At 36.3% G+C, this 24,290-nt stretch overlaps 1 protein-coding gene across 3 annotated transcripts in view; it reads left to right on the plus strand.

The window, feature by feature from the left end:
• The window catches only part of LOC121294842 (protein unc-13 homolog C-like), a 106,893-nt gene that overhangs the window by 76,812 nt on the left and 5,791 nt on the right, over window positions 1-24,290 (plus strand). For 2 of the 3 annotated variants that reach the window (XM_041218966.1, XM_041218967.1), the window contains exons 20-31: window positions 4,103-4,229; window positions 6,137-6,233; window positions 6,433-6,576; window positions 6,762-6,839; window positions 8,075-8,152; window positions 8,406-8,432; window positions 14,356-14,444; window positions 14,816-14,959; window positions 15,802-15,925; window positions 17,894-17,950; window positions 19,739-19,819; window positions 21,693-21,840. In XM_041218966.1, the coding sequence (XP_041074900.1) occupies window positions 4,103-4,229; window positions 6,137-6,233; window positions 6,433-6,576; window positions 6,762-6,839; window positions 8,075-8,152; window positions 8,406-8,432; window positions 14,356-14,444; window positions 14,816-14,959; window positions 15,802-15,925; window positions 17,894-17,950; window positions 19,739-19,819; window positions 21,693-21,840 (1,194 nt within the window). The remainder of the gene's footprint in view (window positions 1-4,102; window positions 4,230-6,136; window positions 6,234-6,432; window positions 6,577-6,761; window positions 6,840-8,074; window positions 8,153-8,405; window positions 8,433-14,355; window positions 14,445-14,815; window positions 14,960-15,801; window positions 15,926-17,893; window positions 17,951-19,738; window positions 19,820-21,692; window positions 21,841-24,290) is intronic. The other variant, XM_041218968.1, reaches the window with a different exon arrangement.

Raw genomic sequence — 24,290 nt, forward strand, 5'->3', positions numbered from 1 at the left:
TATTTTCAGCAAAACAATAAGGTAGTGTTCGTGAAGTGTCACTTGAGTAGGTCAAGTTGTAATTCATAATGCTTGTAGTTTTCTGGCTCAAAGGTTACGTTTCTCAAAAAGTTGAAATAGTACACAGAATAATAATAGCTGGGTTTTATTTGGCATTTGGGGTCATCTATACGTTACTGCTCGTGGCATGCATAATCCTTAATAGATCATCTGTAAGATGGTGAGCTACCATGTTTACAATTGTATAGCTTGCTGGACTGATGCAGAAAGAGGTCAATGGAATCGCTTTTATGGTCCATGGAGGTTAGTTTTGCAAACTAGCATCTTCAGACCACAATTCACATGTTTTCTAGAAGGGTGGTTTATTTCTTGTTGATAATCAGGGACTTCAATCTAAACTGTTTAACTGTGCCATCTAGTCTGGTGTCCTTCAGAGTGGTTAGTAAAAGTGCATTGATTCATTTTGTATTTAAAAAAAAATAATCATTTTATGATATTCAATATGTTTTTTAATTCACTAGGCAGTTTTGATTGTTATTTAGCAATATACAAATCAGTGCATTAGGACAATCACATGCAGTTGTTTCTGTTACACCTATACTTTATAAGATGTTCACCCATCTGGGTCTCTGTTAACTTATTGTAGGTAATCTTGTTTATAAGTCATTCCCATTTTACACATGTGTTCAGATTTGAAAGTGCTGATGCCATGAGCTTTGTATTGTACTCCACTGTAGCTCTGCCTGCTAGCCTGGGAATTGAAATAGTGTCATAGAGTTTTTTAGGTTTCAGCCATGCATGCTCAGGGTTTAAGGGTATTAGAGGAGAAATCTGTGCCAGCTGAGCTGACACATTTGAGGCAGTCATCCCTCTGCACCCAGGAGAGGGGCTTTTACAAAATGATTACATGTGCCTGCTGGATCTGTTCTACATTATTTTTGTATGCATTTTCCATTTATTTAAACATTTACCGGTATGTTGTGTTCCAATATGTCTTCCTATAGGCTTGCTATAGTGTTATTGGTATTTGAAGCAGGTTGTGTGGGGGAGTGAGGAGGCAGGATAAGCCTGTTTTAGTTTTTGCTGTGTGTAATTCCAGTCTTTTTAGATTGATGAAAGGATTTTCCCCCAGGCTTACCGTCTGCCTGTTATGCATTGGCATATGATTTCAAGGTGGCATTGCATAACGAGATTTCAGTTAAAGGGATGCGCAGTGCCATTAGCCAACATTTGAGTAATGTACAATGAATTAGAATACCATTGACCATGACGTGTTCCCTTTTTAATAGCAATTCACAGATTCATAAAAAATGATAAGATATCCAGGTGTCCTGTTAACCTTTTAAACCCAATCCTGCAGTTCAGATTGATGTGGTTCTCTTAACAGAAAAATTCAGTCTGTGACATACAGCATGATTTACAAATCCGTCGGTGTGGAACCACTGGCTTTATATCCAAGAGTAGCCCCCAGCAAGGCTTGCATTTTATCAATTGCTGTTATTATTATTATTATTATTATTATTATTATTGAGTTAGGTCCCTGGGAAGTTTTACCTTCGAAGCACATATTTTCTTCTTTGTTGACTGTGTTCTATAGCTTGCATTGAACTAATTAAAATTTTGTATGCCGTTTTTCTTTGTGCCGTTTACATTGAAGATTAGTTTTGCTTTCACCAAAAGGCTTGACCTGAAGGGAAAAGTTTCATTCTGGGGGAAATTGTGGCGCAGAAAATGAGAATGAAGTGAAATTGCACTTGGAGCAGCTGCTCCCTGGCGGGTGTGGGCTGGGGGCTCCAAGGTGTCACTTCTTCCTCAGCCAGCTTGTAAAGTTTTCTGTGAAGCATCACTTCTGCCCCCAGTACAAACAATAGACTTATGTCTTTCAATCTGTATGTAAAAAAATAAATACAATAAAATACTGCTTCCTCTGCTTAGCAATTTCAGTAGTCAAATTAGACTGACCGATCACAAAACCAATCAACCCAGACTTCAGATATCACAACACAAGGGACAGTTTTGCATTGTTTTCCTGTATTACTGTGAGGCACAGTTGCTGTTTACTGTATACAGGGGAGGGGGTGTTGCTGTCATGAATAGGGGGCAGTTGATTTAGAGTATGGTTGATTTTCAAGGCTGTCTCTGAGATCCACTTAAAATGGACTATAAATCTAGCTCTTTCCTATAACACTTAAAAACTTTGCATCCTGAGCAGTCCATTAGAGACAGTAAAACGAAAGGAGAAACTGAACTTGTAAATAATGATAACTATGCTTCTGGGAGACACCCTAAAACAAGCACTGTTGCTTAATGGGTTTTTCTGATTACCAAATTAAATGCATTACACTTATGGGACTTCATCTACTCGTGTGACCCTGCACTCAGTTTCAAATTCTGTAAAGCAGGCATGCTTTTTTACACAGTATATTACAGAATAGCTTCTTCTTGGTCATTTGTGGTTCCCCTTAAAAACTCTTTGCTGCTGCACATTATCTAGATACTGTGGGCAGGATTTTCAAGAACTAGTGTTATTGTATCAAACTTGTGTTATAGTAGTGACAGCTTTAGTAGCGAGTGATTTTCAAACGAAATTTGTTAGTAAAATGAATCCGTTAATGCTTTGGAATTGAGACGATGAGGTCATTAATGAACACATTTCTTATTAAAAAGCTTAATTGTCTCAGGTCATTAGATAAGGGGAACTTGTTAATCAAAATGCATGTTAACAAGATCTAGAAAAATTAATGGAAGCAGAATTTGTTGTTATGGACTACTAGGGTAGAGGGAGACAACTGTCCCACCTGCTAGCAGCAGCCAAGTGCAAATAAAAAATAATGGGAATATCTATTTTGTGTATAATTTGTAAAAGTGTGCATTTATTTATCCAGAATGTACATTTATTTAGAACATTTCACATATAAAATGCTGATGTATGATTATCTGGCGCTTTTGTATAAATCAAACGGCAAAGATTTAAAAAAGTATTTTCGTAGTGTTTTCGTAGTTTTGGGGCCAGACTGCGTAGAAGCAGAGAGGATTACCGGTACGACCCACATCATATGTGTTCTGTTGCATGTTGCCCCTCATGGTGCCTGTTGTTTGTTTCAGCCTGCCACTGGGGAAGTGGTATTTGAAATGAGTGGATAGAAAAATGTATTTGCCTAGCCGCTAGAAGGGGGAAAAAAAACAGGACTTCAATATCATTTGTATTTACTTCTGGGAAATGTGTATTTGACCCGTTTATCACATTTCATAAGATTTTTGTACGTATACTATACATAATCTTTCTTAATATTTCATGGACCTGAGCCTCAAATAGTCCCCTGGCCCCCTAATGAATGGAAAATGTCAACTTGTGTTGGTATTATTAAGCTGCAGAAATGTTGATGTTTTTTAAAGCAGGGAAGGGTATAAATACAGAATAAATCTGTATTCAGAATATGCTAAAGGAACTCTAAGCCCTTGTGGCAAAGTACCCGCCCCTGTGTGTATTTTGTGTTATCTGTTGTGTGTTAATGTTGGTGTATAGTCATTAGTACACGGGATATAAACGGGTCTGTGTAACACAAGTGTTTAAAATGTATATTTGTATTTAGGCACGAGGATTGCACAACACTTCACGTGCAAGTAAAAAGTAATAATATGTGAGCACGGGGAATTGCACTTTATTAATTCACGTGCAGTTGTACCACGACTCCAACTGAATGATTGATTATCAATCGAGTCTCGGTACAGCTGCATAAAAGCTGCATGTTTTCACCCACTCTGGGTTGTGTGTTCGGTGAGTGGAGATCGGGTGTGGAGACGGAGGTAATTAAAATAATAATCGTTAGTTAAAGTAGAAGCTCACCGTGTTTTGTGTAGTGTTAGTTTGTTTTGTTTGTCTCTGTTGTTTTGGCGAATGTGCCGTGTCCTGTGTTTTTGTGTTTGTTACAACCGTTTATTTTCTGTCTGTTCTGTTCACTCATTAAATGCTGAGCGAAGCCATTCGCTCAGCTCCACCAAACTCCACCTCTCTCTCTCTCGTTTATTTCCTGTTTCTGGTCTGACGTGACCCACTCCGGCCGTTGTATTAAACAATAACTTTCTTGTGTTCTTCATGCAGAGCATGAGAAGCAACGTCTATGCAAGAGCACAGAGTACATGAACTTGCACTTCAAAGTGAAGTGGTTTTATAATGAATATGTACGGGACCTCCCTGCCTTTAAGGATACAGTGCCAGAATATTCTTTGTAAGTATTAATATTTTATACCGTCTGTCAGAAACTGAGTGTCGCCACCAGCATTTCCAATTTATGCCAAATGAATGTAGAACTAGCACATAATAGTGACTGTTTCCATCTGTAACTAGATTAGCTGCAATCCATGCTGTCCCATTTTCATTTGAAATCCTCTTCTGTATAGGTGTCTGTATACAACATTTTCTAAGCGGGCGCTACAACTGTAGAAGGACTACATGTCTGTACAGTAGTGACCAGTCTAATTAATCCCCTTATTAAATCCACTGTATTAAAATGTCACCTTTCTAGTTCATTCCCAGGTCCCTTGAGTGCTTGTTTTAGGTTTTAAATACCTATTTTGTGAAATAAGCCATTTTTTACCATAAACAAAAACACATCCGTAGTTATCATCCACAAAAAGTTAAGTGGTTGTCTCATTTTGGTAATAATATTTACTAATATTTACAACATAACAAAAAACTGTTAAATCTGTACAGTCCTTGACATTATAAATTAATCAAACAACTAAGCTGTATTTAACCATAAAAGTCCATCATGCATCCCTTTCAAGAGCTCTTAATCCAGATTGAAAACAACTGATTGGTCAACATTTTACCTTATCTCGTATCATATGAAATATTAAGCCTGCAAGTGGAAACAAGACGTTCCCTAAATGCTGTAGAAAATAGTTAGCATGCTGGATAAACTGGTATACTGTGTCAAAATCCCTGACATCAAACATCAAAGAATGTTCTTTGATTTACTGGCTGAGAACAAAACAGATACATAACAGATACTGCCTAACAAACAGATACTGCATCTTTCAGTTTAAAAAAAAGATGTTTGTGCCTGCCATAATATTTACCAATTCACATACAGTAGACACCCTTAGCTGATCAATCTGCCATTACTTATCTGCCGTCAGGAGGAGGGGGAGTTGATGAGCTTTCTTAATTACAAATGTGGAGCACTACCAAAGTATAAGAGGTTTGTCAAAATATCATATTAAAATAACATACTTGTGATTTATTTTCATTGTTAACATCCTGACAACTTTTTACACTTATAACTTTAAAGTCTGTTTCAAAAGTCTTTTCAAAATGGCAGCTCTAGTGCCCTGATAGTGTAAGGCATGTTGCCCACGTTGTCAAACAGGTAACACAGCAATAACGATCCTTGATGTGGTACGAAACAGAAAAGCCAGAGCACTTGTAGAAACACGTGGAGACATGTAACGCTATAGTTTTTCGAACCTACTTACTCTTTACGGTTTTATGTGCAGTTTTTTGTAGGGACGCTAATAATACACAGCATCAATACAAATAAATGAATAAATCTGCATCTTGTTCTGCTCTCAGAAAATGACTAAAGACAACACCCTAACATTAAAAATCCCTGGCTTTTATTACTAGGAGGAAGTTGGGGATGCTTTCTGAGCAAGCAGCCTGATCAAATATTCCTTCAGTGGAATGCTTAATTAACTCTGCCTCATTCATAAGAGAATTTGCCCTGCCCTACAAACTGAAATGTGACTGAATTTCCTCTGTGAGTTAATTCAGTAATTAACTCACAGAGTTAATGGTACAAATGGATTTTAGTGCACATAATGAGGCTTATACAAGACACCCTGACTCAAGTTCCAAAGTTCAGGAAGGTTCCAGAGAGCCACACAGGGAAGTGCTTTCAGGTTCCTAGCGTCAGTTTGACGTTATGTACAGTAAATTGCAGTTTAGTATAGTAATTCTGGGATGCAACGTCATATTTCAAGATGGTCCTAGAGTCTGTAAAACAAAATGGTCATTAAAACGATGCCAAGAGCAATTACATTTAAAAGCTGTAACCAGATTTACTGATGTGAACCTTATGTTAATGCTACTTATGAATATAATATGAATACGAATGGATATAATTTGTGACAGGTGGTTTGAGGCCTTTGTCATTCAGTGGTTGGATGAAAATGAGGATGTTTCGATGGAATTTCTCCACGGAGCACTGGAGAGAGACAAGAAGGATGGGGTAAGTGCAGAATAGACAGTTTGCTTTACTATTCCTGAAATCTTAATTCTGAAAAAAAAAAAAAAAAAAAAAAAATCCCTTGTTTCTTATAGTTTTATCGTAGCATTATGCCCTTAATGGGAATTTCATATTTACAATTTTAATAAAATGTTCAGTGTATTATATACTGTAGGAGGCTTCATTTTTTTCTCTCCCTTAGTTCCAACCAACATCGGAGCATGCCCTGTTCTCTTGCTCTGTGGTGGATGTTTTTACCCAACTGAATCAGAGCTTTGACATCATCAAGAAACTGGAGTGCCCCAACCCCCAAGCTTTAGCACATTTCATGAGACGGTTTGCAAATGTAAGCTAATTAATTATGGTCTGCTTTTTTCAACAGTAATGGCCATTGTCTAGTATGGCATATGATACACGTACAGGATACAGCCTTCTTAATTAGGCAATTCGATACCATTTGGATACACTGGATCTAGATTATTGCACAAACTAGTTTGGATGTTTAACTGATTTTCTGTTCTTTATTTCCAGACCATAAACAAAGTGCTACTCCAATATGCTGCAATTATATCTAAATGTTTTGGAGCATATCTTTCAAAGGAGAAACTGGTATGTAAGGATAAACTGATTTTTACAATGTTACAGTGGCTTGCGAAAGTATTGACCCCCCTTGGCATTTTTCCTATTTTGTTGCCTTACAATCTGGAATTAAAATAGATTTTTTGGGGGTTTGTATCATTTGATTTACACAACATGCCTACCACTTTGAAGATGCAAAATATTTTTTATTGTGAAACAAACAAGAAATAAGACAAAAAAACAGAAAACTTGAGCGTGCATAAGTATTCACCCCCCCAAAGTCAATACTTTGTAGAGCTACCTTTTGCAGCAATTACAGCTGCAAGTCTCTTGGGGTATGTATCTATAAGCTTAGCACATCTTGCCACTGGCATTTCTGCCCATTCTTCAAGGCAAAACTGCTCCAGCTCCTTCAAGTTGGATGGGTTCCGCTGGTGTACAGCAATTTTTAAGTCATACCACAGATTCTCAATTGCCATTTCAAGACATTTAAGAATGTCAGAATCCATTCCAAGACATTTAAATGTTTCCCCTTAAACCACTCGAGTGTTGCTTTAGCAGTATGCTTAGGGTCATTGTTCTGCTGGAAGGTGAACCTCCGTCCCAGTCTCAAATCTCTGGAAGACTGAAACAGGTTTCTCTCAAGAGTTTCCCTGTATTTAGCGCCATCCATCATTCCTTCAATTCTGACCAGTTTCCCAGTCCCTGCCGATGAAAAACATCCCCACAGCATGTTGCTGCCACCACCATGCTTCACTGTGGGGATGGTGTTCTCGGGGTGATGAGAGGTGTTGGGTTTGCTCCAGACATAGCGTTTTCCTTGATGGCCAAAAAGCTCAATTCTAGTCTCATCTGACTAGAGTACCTTCTTCCATATGTTTGGGGAGTCTCCCACATGCCTTTTGGCGAACACCAAACGTGTTTGCTTATTTTTTTCTTTAAGCAATGGCTTTTTTCTGGCCACTCTTCCGTAAAGCCATTATATCCTAACTTTTGTTTGGAGGAATGCGATTACTGTAAGTAAACTGACAGGCAAATAGAAATTAAATGTCTCGGCTTACTGTGGGATTTAAATGAAGTGACCTGTAACTGGCTGGAAGATCACCCGTTAACATTCAACAAATTCAAGTTATTTGAATTATTACAGATTATTACAAGGGTACAAGACCCCAGTTCTTCATTTAAATATTTTGTAATTTTGTAACTTTTTGGTCAGGAATGTCTTTCGCCATAACTAATGTATCTATCCATCAACATTCCTTCAGCCTTGCATCCTGATGAACAACATTCAACAACTGAGGGTTCAGCTGGAAAAGATGTTTGAGTCTATGGGCGGCAAGGAGGTCAGTGGTTCATGCAGCACTATTATGCCCTGGTTTTAATTTTATCCATTCCATCAATATTTCATTTCACACACTGCAAATGATGACTAGTGGTTGTATTTACTTTGTGTCCTATGGCATTGATTGTGATATATTTCTATTTTAAGTTACTAACATTTTGTATTTCTTTTTTGTATTTGTTTACGAGTGCTTTGTCTGTAGTCTGCCTTGTTGTTGTTTACTGTTTTTTATTCTTCATTCCGCTGGGCTGCAGGATGAAGGGACAGTTGCCTTTTGTAAGGTCTGTTAAAAAGGACTCCTTATGCTACTTAATTTAATGAGCTTTAATGCACGCCCAGATTGACCTTTGCACCTAATAATACAGCACCACACATATATTGTGAGCCTTGCAATGACAGTCATCCACATTGAACTGCACTTAATTGTGCATCCATTGTTTATTAAACAGTCAATTTTGGAATGTGGACATGATGGCCATCATTTCATTAGATCCTCTCATCTCATTCCAATTTTGAAGGTAGCAGTGCGTTCAATTGAAACATTCATTGCGCACCAAAATCCTTCATTAGAAAATAGAGCACCATGGGAATTCTGTCATCTGGATTGGAAAGGATTTCCCCTTCAGACAATCATAGCATATATAAGAATTACTAAAGATATAGGGAAATCTCTTGCTCAGTCTTGGATGTTAAACTTTATTTAATCTCAATGTGATCAGTCCTTGGTGACTTTTTCTAAACAGTATTAATTAAAGACTCTATTTTTTCTTCTTGATACATACATAATAATACAAAAGGTCTGGCCTTTTCCTTGACAGTTGCGATAGACCTGTGATAAAGGTAAAAGTATATTAATAGAACTACTCCTAAACTCTACATTTGTCCTCCTGTTACTGTCCCACAGAGGCAATTTATTCATGATTTATTATCCTCACTAAATACAAGAACAAATAATTGTAAGGTGATCTGTGACAGTGCCATTTTTAAAGTCACAAAAATGGCAATCTCTCGTCGGTCATTATAACTCATTTCAAAGGGACATTCTGTTCAGAGATCACTTGGAATGCAGACACACCCAGGTAGATTAATTAGCCATACAATTCTGCAGCTTTTCTCTAAAGTCACTAAGGAGTCTGGAAAACAATGCACAGTGATCATGCAAAATTGAATCAGTAATAAGATTATTGATTATGTTTAGTCTTACATTTCCATTTTTAGTTAATTAAATCCCCACTTTTTGTAATGAAACTTTGATTAATGCCATTAAAGGTGAACCTGATCTAAAGACCATGCTCTCTTAGCATGCTCTAATGATAAACCTAATTCTGCAGTTTGATCACATATTACATGACATCAGATTAATGATTGTTGCCACAGCATACTGTATATAGTTACAACTGTATCCTATATTTACTTATAGTACTATACCTACATGGGAAATATATATAGCAAAACTGGCACCCTTTATCCAAATTTGTAGTAATACAATAAATATCTTTGTTTACAATTAAAAATGAACACTCTGTTGAAATGTTTTGGCATTGCCTTTTCCTGAAACCGCTGCGCTGCTTTGGGTATCATCAAATGATTTGCACTGTTGAGGTGTTCCCTATAGATTTTATTCTGTTTAATGGGATGTTTTCCTAGGGTCCATAAAACACCAAAAACAATCCGCACAAGGACCTGAGTCATGAGTTCCCTGTCTTCCATTTTGTGTTCTCTATTATGGCTGAGGTATGATAGTGGCGCAATGATGAATGATCTATTAAAGCTTTGGATCAGTGGCAGCAGTAAATACTACTGTGCTAAGAGCGCCGGTGACAGAGGAAACGTTTTGGTAATTGCCATTTTAAAGTTATAATTTGTTTTAGCTTGGATTTGAAGAGGCAGGGTATTCTTCAAGAAAAAGTATGTGTCTTGGTGACCCCTGGAGAATCTTGGTTGGTATGATTTAGCTCAGCAAATCTTTAAGACTTGTACACTTGCCAGCCAAGCAGTTCCACCTTGTAACATTTCATATTGGGTGATTCTATTGTTGGTGTATAAATTAATCATTTATGTTGGTAGTCCAAAGGGAAGCAGTATAAAAGTTTGGAATGTGTTTGGAAATATTCTTTTTTATATTTTAAAAGATGAGGGCACTTGTTACATTTAAAATGGTGGCCATATTTAGGGTGGCTTCATCAGCCCATTTTGTCATACTGTTAACCAACAAAAAAGTTAATAATCTTTTGTCAACACAGAGGCATGTACAGAATTAGGAAATGCCCTTTCTTGGTAATTCATATTCTCCTCTTGGTCCTACCTTATCATCGATAAATGATGTAAAATGTTTTAATACAAAGAATACGGTTAAGGGACAAAGTGAATTGACTGCAGTTTATATGTTGTACTTGTAGCTAATAAGGAATTCAGTAAGTCAATAGGTGTCTTCAGGCACGTTGACTTGTAATGTGTGAAGATAAGAAGGAATACAAAAATATGTATAATTGAAATAGTTTACAAAATGTATCAGAATTATTAATATGGAGTGATAATGTTCTTGCATCAAGTGCACCCCTTCCATCACGCTCATTCCAACACTGTCTCCAATACATGTAACCTTTTACCCCGCACAAAGATGCGTCTTCCCTTGTCTTTGTAATGGGACCTATCTGTCACACTGAGGTGGAGGGGGTGGCATGAAAACGGAAATCTGTTCAAGTGCACCTCAGTGAGCACTGTAATGGCACAAAACTGGTTATTTCATTTCAAGCTTCATTCCTCCAGCATTGAACACTTTTTATATAGCATTTTGATGGTTCAGGTTCTGATTGCTGTTTGGATATGCATGTTAAGCGTGTGAAGTTTTAAATTTTAATATAATGTTGCTTGTTTTGGTGACTTGGGAGAAAATTGCATTTCTTAAATAAAGTTCCAATCCCGGTTATTAATAACTGGAACAAATGGCGCGTTTAGTTAATCTAGCTAATTACCTGCTGTCAGAGAAATTCCCCGCTGTTAGAAAATAATGTGTTTGGTGGAAACGGGCAATTATATTGGTTACAGCGACTTTGTTTTAATGGTTTATATGGTATAAATCAGAAGAGGCAACATCAACTCTTTAGATCCATTCTATTGGACTTCAAATCAGTGCCTTCATTCTTTAATATACCCTGCTGAAGATACATGAATTAAGGTCCTGGGTAGACCAAGGTTTTGCAGTGGAATAGACTGGTAGACACTATTCTGATATATGCAGGTAATGTGGGATCAAAGCATATAACCTTTAAGTGCTATACAAAATCCAGAATCATAAAAAAGGGGGTTATAGTTTTCCTCGGGAATACAGAATTTCTTTGTATGTGTGTTTATTGTTTGTTCTGATCCAGAATTCCTTGTTTGGTGCTTGTCTAAGCAATACCATACCCTTATGCTTAGACAATGACATGCAGTTTGCTGCACTCAGAGGATTTTATAATGGTAATGATCCATGCACATAAGTGGTCCCCAGGTCCAACTTACTGTGGTTACCATGATTATCTAAAACAAAAAACCATTCTGTAAATATAGTTGACAATTTCTTTCTCATTATACAACTTCATGTTTTGTAACTTCTTGTAAATTATCTCTGTGTACTCTGCATGCACTTTAGCGTACTGGGTTTAATTTTTAGTATGACGGCCTGGGTTTTATTCTTAATTTTTTAGTATATATAATTTAGGCTTTTTTTTTTTTTTTTTTTTTTTTTGCACCAGCAAATGATTTTAAGAAGGATACATACACATACATATAGTTTGGGCATTTATCTGAGTTTCCAAAAACATGTCAATGAAAAACACCATATGCATCCAAAACCAAAGTAGTGTTAAGCAAATTGCTAAAGATCAAGCTAAAAAGCATATACATTCGATAGATTTTCTTATTTACAAACTGAAAAGAAATGCGTACAGTGATAAATTTGGAGATCTTGATAAGAGAATCAAGAAAAATCTGAAATCTTAATGCTGGCAGGCTGTATTGGTTTGCTTTAATGCATATAATAATAAAATATATACACCTAAAATATCCATTATTAATACAGTATATACACCTAAACTATCTATTATTAATACAGTATATATACCTCCATTATTTTGATTTGTAGTGTGGTTTTCATTTTGGTAACTTTGGACATGCTATTGCGATAAAACTAAAAATATATGTGCAGTATGAAGCTACTGCAGGTTGATTTGCGAGACCACCGTAATGACTATATACAGGCCAGTGCTGCCACTTCTTGCAGTAGATGTACATCTAATAAATCCAAAATTCATCAAGATCCTGACTCTTTCTGAGAGCATCTCAGCAAGTGCTTTGCCTGCAGGATTTAAAACTTACAACGTATCAAAGCATATCAGCATATGTTATTGTTTGTGTCTGTTACCAAACTCAAGATATTATTAACTTAGTTTTTTGATACAGCAGATTGTGAATAGGCTATTACCATGAAACTGTAAGAACTCCGATATACTGTTCGGGTCAAAAGACACCAGGAAAGATCCTAGTATATCTTACAATTGAGAAAGGCCTTGATTGCATACTATTTTCAAACAGTGAATCACTCAGTGATGTGGAATTACTTCATGTTTGGGCAGGCTGCAGACATTCAACCCCTTTTGTTCTACTATTACCCACAAATTGCTAATGTGGTTGGCTTCGCACGTTCCCAGTATAGAAATTTAATCAGAACTAAAATCTTATCTTTCCTAGCTCAATTGTTCCTATATTCCTTACCCTAAAGCACAGCCTGCTCATAAGAAATTAGAACGCTCAACTGTTTCTAAACAATGCTGTATCCTTGACTAAAGCACATTTCTGACAGCATAATGTTACTTCTTTCCTCTAGTGCTAGTTCTGTTGCCTACCAAAAAACATTGACCGCATTCATATTTAAAGAACTTCAAATGTCATTTGAATTACTCATTTAAACATCCATTACTATGGTGTGGTGTGTTTATCACTCTGAGTAGAACTGCTTCTCCCATATTGAGTTATTAGATGTTATTATATAGCTTTGAGTTACATAATAATAAGTGCCATGGCTGAACAGCCTTCCCCATTCTGTACAAGAAGTAAAACCAGCTGATAACAAAGTAATACATTATGCTATTGTTTTAGTACATCGATACACTCTAATAAGAAATAACTTCAGAAGATATGGCTAACGCAGAGAATCTTATTTTAAACCATGCCTGTCCTGCTACCAGTCCCCTCTCCTGCTGTAAACTAGTCAGATTACTGAGGTTTCACCCCATAACGGCTGGAAGGTTAACCTCCATCACAAAAGGCTCTAATCTCTTCTTCTCCAGATATATATCAAGCCTGGGACCTTGTCACATTGAGAACTGACTTTTGTTGGCAAGATCGTATAACACCTGTGATGGCCAATACCCCAGAGAAATAATGCAGTGATGCACCGTGATGAACCTTATGAAAGGGCGAGGAGTGTTAGCTACAGCAGATAATGAGATCCTCTACTTTCTGTTTCTTAACTCTCTGTTACTCTCTACCTATTGTCTCTCCACGGACAGACGTACAAAAGAGGTGGCAATCAAATATTCATTTTTAAAAGGGACTTATAATATATAGATTTTGTGAACACAGCAATGATGTATTTAATTCAACCTAGAATACTGCAAGGGATTTCAATTGCGAAATAATCATTAATATCAAGAACTTTTGTTGCTGCAGATTTCTCTTCTGCTTGTCTTGCCAACAGATGACTGGTCTCTTTTTTTATTGCTTCTTTTTTTAAACTTGTTTGTTAGTATCCCTGGGGATCTTTTTATTTTGAAGTAGATTTAATTTATTTACAATCTGTATTCAACAGAAGATGTCAGAGTAATTACTGTAAAAATATAAACCATTTAAAAACCATGCATTTTATAACTTTCTGCAACACTGGAGTTAAATGCAATATTATGCTCATTGATTAAATGGAGAAGGTGTTTTTTTTTTGGGGGGGGGGGGGGGGGGGGGGGGGGGTTGTCAAATCAAAAAGAGCTACACTGGGAATGTGTATTGTTCAAAAGCAGTGAACTGAATTTGTAAATGAACATTGAATTACATTACAACAGAATTACATTTTAGAACCTGAAAAATTGGCTGGTATATAGTTTCTGTTGAAGGATCTGGGCAGTCAAACTTGATGGCTATTTACAACCTGTTAAATGTCTTTTGCAGCTCGACCCTGAAGCCAGTGCTCTCCTGAAAGAATTACAGATAAAACTCAATGCAGTTTTGGATGAGTTGAGCATCGTTTTTGGCGCAAGGTAAACAAATAATAAATAAAATAGCTCTTTGATTTTGTTTTGATAAGAGAATCCCTGGAGTCAAGGCTTTTAGTTTCTGTTAAACCTGTTTTGAATGGGATATTTTTCACAGAAACAAATACAAAAAGTGTCAGTCACTGTACACAGCCATCCCATTTAATAACCAAGCAAATGTTAAAACAGTCAAGGTTGTAGCTACTGTACATTGGGATTTAATGTGGTGTTTAGGCCAACATTTCAATGAGATGTCACCATAATTGTCTTCATATGTTATAATTACATAAGATAAATGCCATGTTTTTTGGGAGTAGCTTGTTAAATGAATCTTAGATGTACACCGATAAACCTTTACATGTGTATATTTCCATCAGCTTCCAGCCTGTAATTGAAGACTGTGTCAAGCAGATGAACCAGGAATTGAGTCAAATGAAAGGGAATGGGGCTGCAAACAAAAGCAATGTTGCCATGGATGCAGAAACTGTCCTAAGGCCGCTCATGGACCTGCTGGATAAAAAGTAATGTGTGACAATTGGTGTACCTTTTAAGGAATTTCTTATTCCTGATTTGTTTTTCATCTTAGACCTGGTGTAAAAACAAATTATTTTAAGTCCCATACTTGGAAGTGCCAGAACATATTTGAAGCTAGCCGAAGCAGGAGGTTGTACTGGTTGAGCAGGACGTCTGCCAAGTTGCACCACTGTGATGTAAATGTTTCGTTATTTTCCAAAAAAAGAAATATAACGATCAACTTTTACTTCAGTTTCAACGCAGTTCCAAGAATCGAGTGGTTTAACTGTCTAACGATATGAAGTAAACTGCAGTTGTTTGTAGTCGTTTTCAGCAATGGTAAAAGATCCCTAGAAATTAAATATTTCATAGATATTTAGGGTAAAAAGGGATTTTAGAGAATCCTCTTTAATCATATATGAATAATAAATTCTTTCCAGGCTGATTTATTTATTTTTCAATTTTTACAAGTTGTATTTCTAAACCCTTGCATTCAAAATTCAAGAAGATTAAAATGTGAAGTTTTATATTTTTGTATACTATGACATATTATTAAACACATGTGTGGGATGGAATATATGTGTGTGTGTGTGTGTGTGTGTGTGTGTGTGTGTGTGTGTGTGTGTGTGTATGTGTGATGCATATGGAAAATCCTGCACTGAAAATAAAAATCTTACAGTGGCAGTTTGACAAGAAAATGCTAAAATCGTACTTTTCAAAAAAAAGCTACCTAGGCAGCTTAGCGGTGCATGGATGATCTGCTGCTTTATATATACAGTGTGTCTTCAAAACTGCGCTGAATATAACAAAGTGCTTTGATATCTTAACGCTGTTCTTGCTCTTTTTGCAGCCTCACTTTGTTTGCTAAAATCTGCGAGAAGACCGTGTTGAAAAGAGTTCTCAAAGAACTGTGGAAATTAGTTCTGAACACTATAGAAAAACAAATTGTACTGCCTCCATTAATAGACCAAACCGTGAGTACATACTGAAACACATATTCTAGCTGTTTGGCTGTGTGTACGTATTGTAAGCAAAGCTCTATAATTTTTATTTGAATGTCTGCTCTACCATGTTTTGTTTTTTTTGTTTGTTTTTTTGCTGAACTGTAAATACAGTATAATCGTAAATCTCAAAAAACTACTCACTTCTAAATCTTTTCTAGTAATTTTTGTATTACTTTAGTATAAATACATGTTAATTTGGATTCATATGTTGTTTTTTACTGACTTTATGTGAACGAAAAGACACACATTTGCCCGTTTTCCCATTGGAAATAGTGATATTTTGAAAAATCACTGTCCTCGTCACAAAAGCAAAGTTTGTGGGGAATAATAGCCATTTTCTATACTTTTGAGGCATAAGCAATTAGGAAATAACACTTACTACCCAGGAACAAAAAAAACAAAACAAATTGTTACACGGTGTAGTCGTTTGATAGACGTTTGGAGAAAGTCTGGTGAGGCGTACAAAATAAAGAACACCATACCTACTGTCAAGAATGGAGGTGGTAATATCCTTCTATGGGGCTGTTTTTCCTCTAATGGCAAAGGAAATTTAATTCCAATACATGGTAAAATGGATTCCATGGCATTCCAAAAGATATTGGCCAATCATCTGAAACCCTCCGCTACAAAACTTGGTTTAAAGAGCAAATGGATGTTCCATCATGACAACGATGCAAAGCACACATCAAAATCTACTTAAGAATGGTTAAAGAAGAATAAAAGCAAAGTTCTGGACTGGCCTAGTCAAAGCCCCAATCTAAATCCGATTGAGAATCTTTGATATGAGTTGAAGAAGGCTGTGCACAAGAGAAGTCCTCAGAATTTGAATGAAGTGGAACAATTTTGTGTTTAAGAATCATGCCAAAAGCTCATTGACAAATATCCTAATCGTTTAAAAGAGGTTATTATTGCTAAAGGTGCCTCAACTAGCTGTTAATTTCATTTTCCTTGTCAGGGTATGAATACTTTTGAATTGGCATTTTTGGAGTTTTGCAAAAAATAAATTGCTGATATAAATAATTGTAATCTATTTCTTGTAACTTTTTTGACTCATCCACAAAAACAAAACTTTGCTACAAAAGATTTTTCCTGTAATTTTGGTTTTTGAGAAATGTCTAGACATTATAGATTTCCACTGGGGTATGTAAACTTTTAACTACAACTGTATCTTAATGAAAAAAAAAAAAACTCTTGTTTCACTGAGTTCATTAAAAGCATTAAAAGTAGCGGCATACAGTGTACTATGTACAGTACAGCAGTATATAAAAATGTCACATCTAACATCAGCATCTACCATTTTCTATAGCCTGTCATGAATGTGCTGACAAGTTATCCTAGGCAGTCTCAAGTGTATAAACTGCTATTAAGTGGCACATCTATTCCAACAGGTTGTTAATTATAAAGTTTATAGTGGACACTTATCTCAGAAGCCAATTATGGCTTTAATGTAAAACAGCTTGAATATAAAGAAATACTGTCTGCAAGGTCTGTACTGTTACATCAGTCCAAATAGTAGCTTTTAGCTTCTTTTTGTTCCCCGTAGAATTTCACTTGTTATGGCAGATGTGATATGACTTTGAATGTACATTGAAAGGAGAATGTATCAAAGAAGCTTATGTAAGATAGGGGGTCATCAGTAACCCTGTCATATCAGAGAGCACACATGTACTTATCATTTTAGCTGAAACTTTCCATCACACAATTGCCTAAATGTCTACCTTACTAGCCTGTGGGTGTGTTTATGGGATACAGCTGCAGCCTCTTTTCAACAGTTTGTGGTTACTGCGAAGGGTTAATGTAATTTGGGTTTAAAAAAAAAAAGAAAAACATTGTCTCTTAAACTGTTGTATTGGGTCTGATCTACTTTCTGTACAGCACTGACAGGATTGCATTTTGCAGTCTAAGAGTTTAACTGTTCCATTTTCTCTTTGCATCCAGGGAACCCAGCTGATTTTCAATGCAGCAAAAGATTTGGGACAGCTGTCCAAACTAAAGGTATTATTTTTTTTTTTAATTGACAAAATAACATTTCATTATGGCACTTTTTGTAAATCCTTTACATAACACAATCTCTGTTAAATTCTCTTAATGAAAGCAATAGGCCTGATCTTGCACAGCAAAACATGGTGAATCTCATATACAGTAAGTATGGTAAGGCAATATCAATAGTGTGGTAAATGCACATTGCAGTATAAGGATCTTTAAGATATAGCTCAGAGATGCTCGGTTTACACTGTTGCAGCAGTTCTGAACATACACATTTTCTAAAGTAATTTCTTTAACAGTAAACTGTGCCTTCTAGGGAGGCTCTACTGCCATCAGATAAGCCGTCAATTCAATATCAATGCTGTTTTATTTTACTATTGAGCACTATTTTTTTGTTTCTTTAAACCAAGTTATTTATTTGAACATACGGGTTGATGTATGAATGTCAGGAAATATAACTTTAAGAATGCCACTGGGTATGTAGAAATTCTAGTGCAATGTGTTTTGCTGCTGTACAAAACAAGCAGTGTTGTTTAATAGCATAGGCCATCATCATTAAGCTTGTCATACATTCTAATATAAAGGCTAGCTATACAGTAGTTCAAAATGTGATGGCACTTTGTCATTTATTTATAAAAGTTTACAAACATTTACAACGTCTGTTCATTTTTATACTTCTTTCAATAGAGAACTTATGTAAAGTGTGTATTTCTTGAGCTTCTCTGTTTAGTCATAGCAGATGGTCTACATTTTCACTTATAACATTCCTATAGTTACAGCATATTTAATGCAAACAAAACTTACATTTCCTTTAGCCTGGACATTCTCTGAGTACTGTAAAAGGTAAAAAACAAATTAACAAAAGAAAATCAATTATTTGAATGAACCCAATTATCCTGGAGCAGAGGATGAAAAGTTTGATACAAAAACAGTGCAGAAATATTTGCTGGCTCCCTGGTGTGAAATCATCTAACCTAACTGGACTACTTAGTGACCCAATCCCTTCTTATTAGTTAACACAGTGGCTGTAGGTTGACTTTAACAGAGAGTAATAGGCAGTCTTAGACTTTCCTAATCTCAATGCTGTCGGTGTACATTCAGCGAGTTAACAACTAATCGATATCCTTCAACAAAACATTAAAACTCTTGTATTGGAACAGAGCTTTCAAAATGACCCTCAAGATGAGATCGATGCATGAGGCGGCATGGGTTGGGCATCCAATAAAAAGAAATGAAACTCACCTCTGTTCACCTCGTTTTCATTTAAACACATTAGGTATCAATCCACAGCAGTACTGCGCTGGATACTATTCCCAAGAGAAAGCATGGTTATTAGTTGTATTACTATTAGGATCTTTCATAATTATTAAAGAGGGCCGAGGCAGGGGGGGGTCGTTTCGTTATTTGTATTGTTAATATTTGCCTTTTTATTTATTTTACCCTGCTGGAATATATAAGCGAGATATAGAGAGATACTGTTTATCCAGTTGTGGGGATCTTGGTTTGGTTTAAATGCCTCATCCGTTAATCCAGTTGATCCAAGGCTGCTGCTGAGCTGCTAAATGTGAAGTTTCTCAGTTCTTGCTGTTCATTGACAGGAGTGGGGTTATACCTGCTTCCCTGGGAAGGAAGGTTGTTCTCCTGACTTGAGTGTTAAAGCCTAGTCAATTTGGCACTATCTGTCAATGCTGAATGCATTTTACATCTTTTTTCCTTATAAAGAAAAATTAGTTCAGGAGAAAATAAAAGAAGCAGAACAATGTTTTATTAAAATATCAATCCTATCTGTTGCAACAGGAGCATGTTATCCGAGAAGAGGCTCGAAGCCTGACTCCAAGGCAGTGTGCCGTCATGGAAGTGGTGTTGCCTACCATCAAGGTATTCTTTCAGTGCGTTTTTCTTTTTTGTTTTTGAATGAATACTGTATATTCTGAAATAAGAAACCATATCCAATGCAGACACCCCCCCCCAAACACACACACACACACGTGTACACTACAATGCAGTAATGTTTTTATGGATCATATTTGGCCATATGCATTGTGATGTTCTGAATGTTATTGTTGCATGATATCCTGTTAATTTCCCAACTGTTCTTTGTCTTAACCATTCTATGGCAACATCTATTCACTAGCTAATTGTTGACCACCTGTACTCAATTAAATTGCATTTATTGCAGCAGTTTAATTACTATGTCCACCACCCACTTCTGTGAGGGAACTCTAATTTGTTAATTGTAACCACTGGTATCACGCAAATTAGTTTTCTAGCTTATTTGCATTTTTTCAACATTAACCTTTGTGCTATTCTGGTTTAGAAATAATGTTGACACCTGTGCTTAAGAATTCTATGTGGGGGTTTTGCTTTGCAGCTCCGGCTGATTTATTAAAAATAAAATAAATAAAAATTGCCTTCAGCTCATTTTCTTCTGGGGTTTACTATATATTGGCTTGAGAAATCCATGAAGCATCCAATTCACGACTAGGCATAGTTGCACAGATAATGCACAGATACCTTGTGGCGTTTTAAATTGATCTGCATGTCTCCAAGGAAATAGCTTCCCTATCTAGATCCATCATGATCTAGAAATGCATTCTGTCAGTATCTCTTGTGTCCCAGCCCAATTAGCAGAGTTAAATACTTGAAATACAGGCTGTGTTATTGCCCCTGCTGCAAGCTATGCTGCCTGCCTTCACTACAGACTTCACACACAAACACTGATTGTGTCCTAATCCTGCTTGACACTAGAAAGGTGACATTAGGTTAATCATATGTCAAGTGTACCTAATACAGGATGGCCATGTTTCTCAACAGCTCTGACATCATCAACTGTCATCTTTACAGCTCTGTTCTGCAAGAATGCACCCCCAGCTACACTTTGGTTTCTTCCTCCTTCATTCATATAAAGTAGTATAGCCTAGTGGACCATAGGCCTTGGCCACTATCTTCAGTTACCCCAGGCAGACAGCTAGGATTTATTTAATTTTCTGAAAGCAGATGAACCGCATGCCTTCAGTTCATTAGCTGGTTCACTTTCTTCTTATTTCCAAGTGAGTTTGGTTTTACATATCCATTACAAGAAATGGAAATGGACCAAAAAGGGTTTTGTAAAGCAACTGAACCAAGACCACTTCTTAGGCCCGTTATAAATGCATGGTGCAAATTGTATCCATCTAATTCTGTTAATTACCCTATATGCATGCATGGGTTTGTTACACATGATACCAGTAAAAAGTGTTGGTTCGTTTAAGTTCAGCAAGTCTAAGCACAACTGTCTACATGCAGGGCTGAAAAAGCAAACCAGAATCAACATGTAAACTAAAATCTAAAGCTTTTTGAAACCATGCCTTTTAAAACTATTGTTCAGACCACATTCATCTTAATTCTATTATGACAAAGCAAAGTATAATTTGCATGTGTCCCACTTAAGACGTAATTGTGAAATAATTCAGATAATTAAATGGTTGACTGCAATGACTATTTAATTATGTCCCCTATTTCTTTACACTAACATACATTCTTTTTTTCTGTTTATTTATTTGTTCGTCTCAATAATGCCACAGCCAATTAGAGAAATGGTAGTACTAGGCAATAACTGCCACTTTTACACTGACATATACAGTGCAAAGTTATTGCATTTAAGTGGACTTTCTACCAACTATATTTGGCTGTATTGTGCAGGTGTGATATCTGTTCCTGTTAACAAAACAGAATTCCCCTTTTAATTGACTGTCCCACTTCTTTCATTAAGCAATATTTTCATGCTGGAGGAAATGGACTGAAAAAGGCTTTCCTGGAAAAGAGCCCAGATTTGAAGTCCCTGAGATATGCTCTTAGCCTTTACACACAAACTACTGATGCCTTGATCAAGAAGTATACCTCCACTCAACACTCTCAAGGTAAGCAGCTCCAAGTGGATCAAATTAAATGCATGTCAGACTTATTTGAATGGTTTTAATTGTTTTTTTTATATTGAAAAGGAAGGTTGAAAATACAGTGCTGCTCTGTTATATCCCTATTCCCCCATGTACTTCAAGGTATATTAGAGATGCTAGCCACAAGCACATCACAAGTGTGCCATAGGCCTACTAAACGTATAGCAGAACTCTTGTGCCAATAAACAGCCCTTTCTATAGACAATAATATGACCATAACAGTAGATAGAATTAATTAAGTAGATTTAAAAAAAAAAATGCTTAACTGCTGTATCAAAAGGTCAATCTTTGTTTAAAGAAGGTCAGTCTTTCACTTTCAACAATAGAAGAGGCTGAGATCGGTTTTGAATAGCAGTGCCACGTTTTAAAATGCTTAATTCTCAGAGCTACTCTTGTCAGTCGTTCACATTGTCACCATAGCTATAACAGGTATTTTGGGGACCATTTGCTGTATTTATGACATTATGGCGCACAGCTGCACATAATTGTTCTTATTAGAAATGGCTTTTCTATTACCCCTCTGTCTGTGACATGTAATTTTAAGACAGAAATAAATGTACCTGAGCAGAACACATTTGTACCTTGTCCTGTGTGGTTAGTAGAAAATGTATTGCCAGCCTGCTGACCTGAATTGTAATTACTTTCTAGCTTTGGCCCCCCAGTGTTAAGTCATCTGTAGGAGCAGAAACTAGCAAAACATAAATCTTGTTGCCTTTCTTTACAGCTCCTCTATGGAAACAGCTTGAACGATTTTAGGCTGGGGATCTTTACCTTTCAGGCTTGGTTTCATCATTTATCAAGTAAAAAGAACCACAGCAGCAATGAAACATGTTACATTGGCCAGACATTTCTGAAAGTGATGAATATGCTTCTGCAATTTAGGGTCTGCATTAGTAACTGTCCTGTGTGTTAAGGGTTTAATTGTGAATTATTATAACAATGTATGTTATATATATATATATATATATATAATATATAGTATCTATATAGATATATATATATATATATATATGTATAATGATTGGGCATATATAATGTGAATGATTGGGCATTACACTTGGGCTTCTGTTGACTGCTTTTGTGAGTCACTTAGACCTGATGTCAAACTAAAACTGCCTCAAGTTTTAGTACACATAACATAACAAAAGTTCAGCAGGTGAATTAAATGAAAACTTGCTGTTGCTAATAGAAACATGCACTTTTTAATAGCCAATTAATTTGATATGCTCTTTAGCTTGAATTACATTTTATCACCACCCGTGTCTGGGGGCCTTGAGGCTTCCTGCTCTGTTTGGATCTATTCACAGTGTCAAATCAAAACATGTAATAAGGGTGTATGTAGAGGGTAGTGAAAGATCATGTGGGATTATGTTACCTGGTGGGTGTTTACTTTCATTGTCAACAAAATAGGCTTTGACATGGATTTATTTCAAACCCTGATTATGGCCTCTTCGCAACTGTCTTTTTAGATAAATTAGAGGCAGGCAGATCAGGAACTGGCATTTCTTGTTCAAGGAAATCAGAGTCCAAAACAAAACGACAATAGATCGGTGGCAATATTGTTTTAACTACCGAAGCGCAGCTCTGTCCTGAATTTAAGCAGTACACCACTAGATTGGAATTAAAGCAAAGGCACAATCGAAACTAGTCCTGGTAAGCATGTTATTCCATAACTTCTCTTATTCCATAACATAAGAATAACAGAAACGTATCCCACGCTAGATATACCCACACTTGTGGTATCAAAAAGCAAAATGTAACTTTAGAGTAACTTATACATTGTGTTCTTGCCAAACGCTATAAAGTATTCCTTAAACGAAACAAGCTACTATTTTGAGAACACAGTTATATACTATTATATAAAGTTCTGTAAGAAAAGCAGTACAGTGTTTGTAAATAGCAAATCTTCATGAAAACTTCTTAAATAAAGCTTAGGAAGATATTTATTTCTCATGGATAAGATATTCCCTTGAACCACTTAAATCATCCGCTTTGAGTGTTTTTAACATTTATCCACACATGACCACATAGACACAGCCCACTAAATCCTATCAGGTTTCAGAATAAGTTTTTTTTAATAGAGCATATTAGACAAAGAAACTGTAATTATATTGTTCACGGTGTGTTTTCCTGACACAGATGATATTTCAAGTGCCTTTAACAGATGTTTGCTTATATAGTTGTGCCCAGCTATTGACATCAAAATCTGACAACATCTACAATATTGATGCCAACTAGAGGGTAGAGTGAGCCGAGATCCCATTACCTTCTGGGTGACGGCAATCCAGTTTCTGTTACAGAATTTAAGGGGATTCAGTAGTTGGGTTCATAGTATTCTTCTTCAAATCACTAAAGTAGAGCATTTTCTCTTTCAGTCGGGTTACAATATTGACTCTGTCGCAGCTGAATAGATT

Source organism: Polyodon spathula, chromosome 19, assembly GCF_017654505.1.
Source record: "Polyodon spathula isolate WHYD16114869_AA chromosome 19, ASM1765450v1, whole genome shotgun sequence".
In the NCBI taxonomy this organism is placed as follows: Eukaryota; Metazoa; Chordata; class Actinopteri; order Acipenseriformes; family Polyodontidae; genus Polyodon; species Polyodon spathula.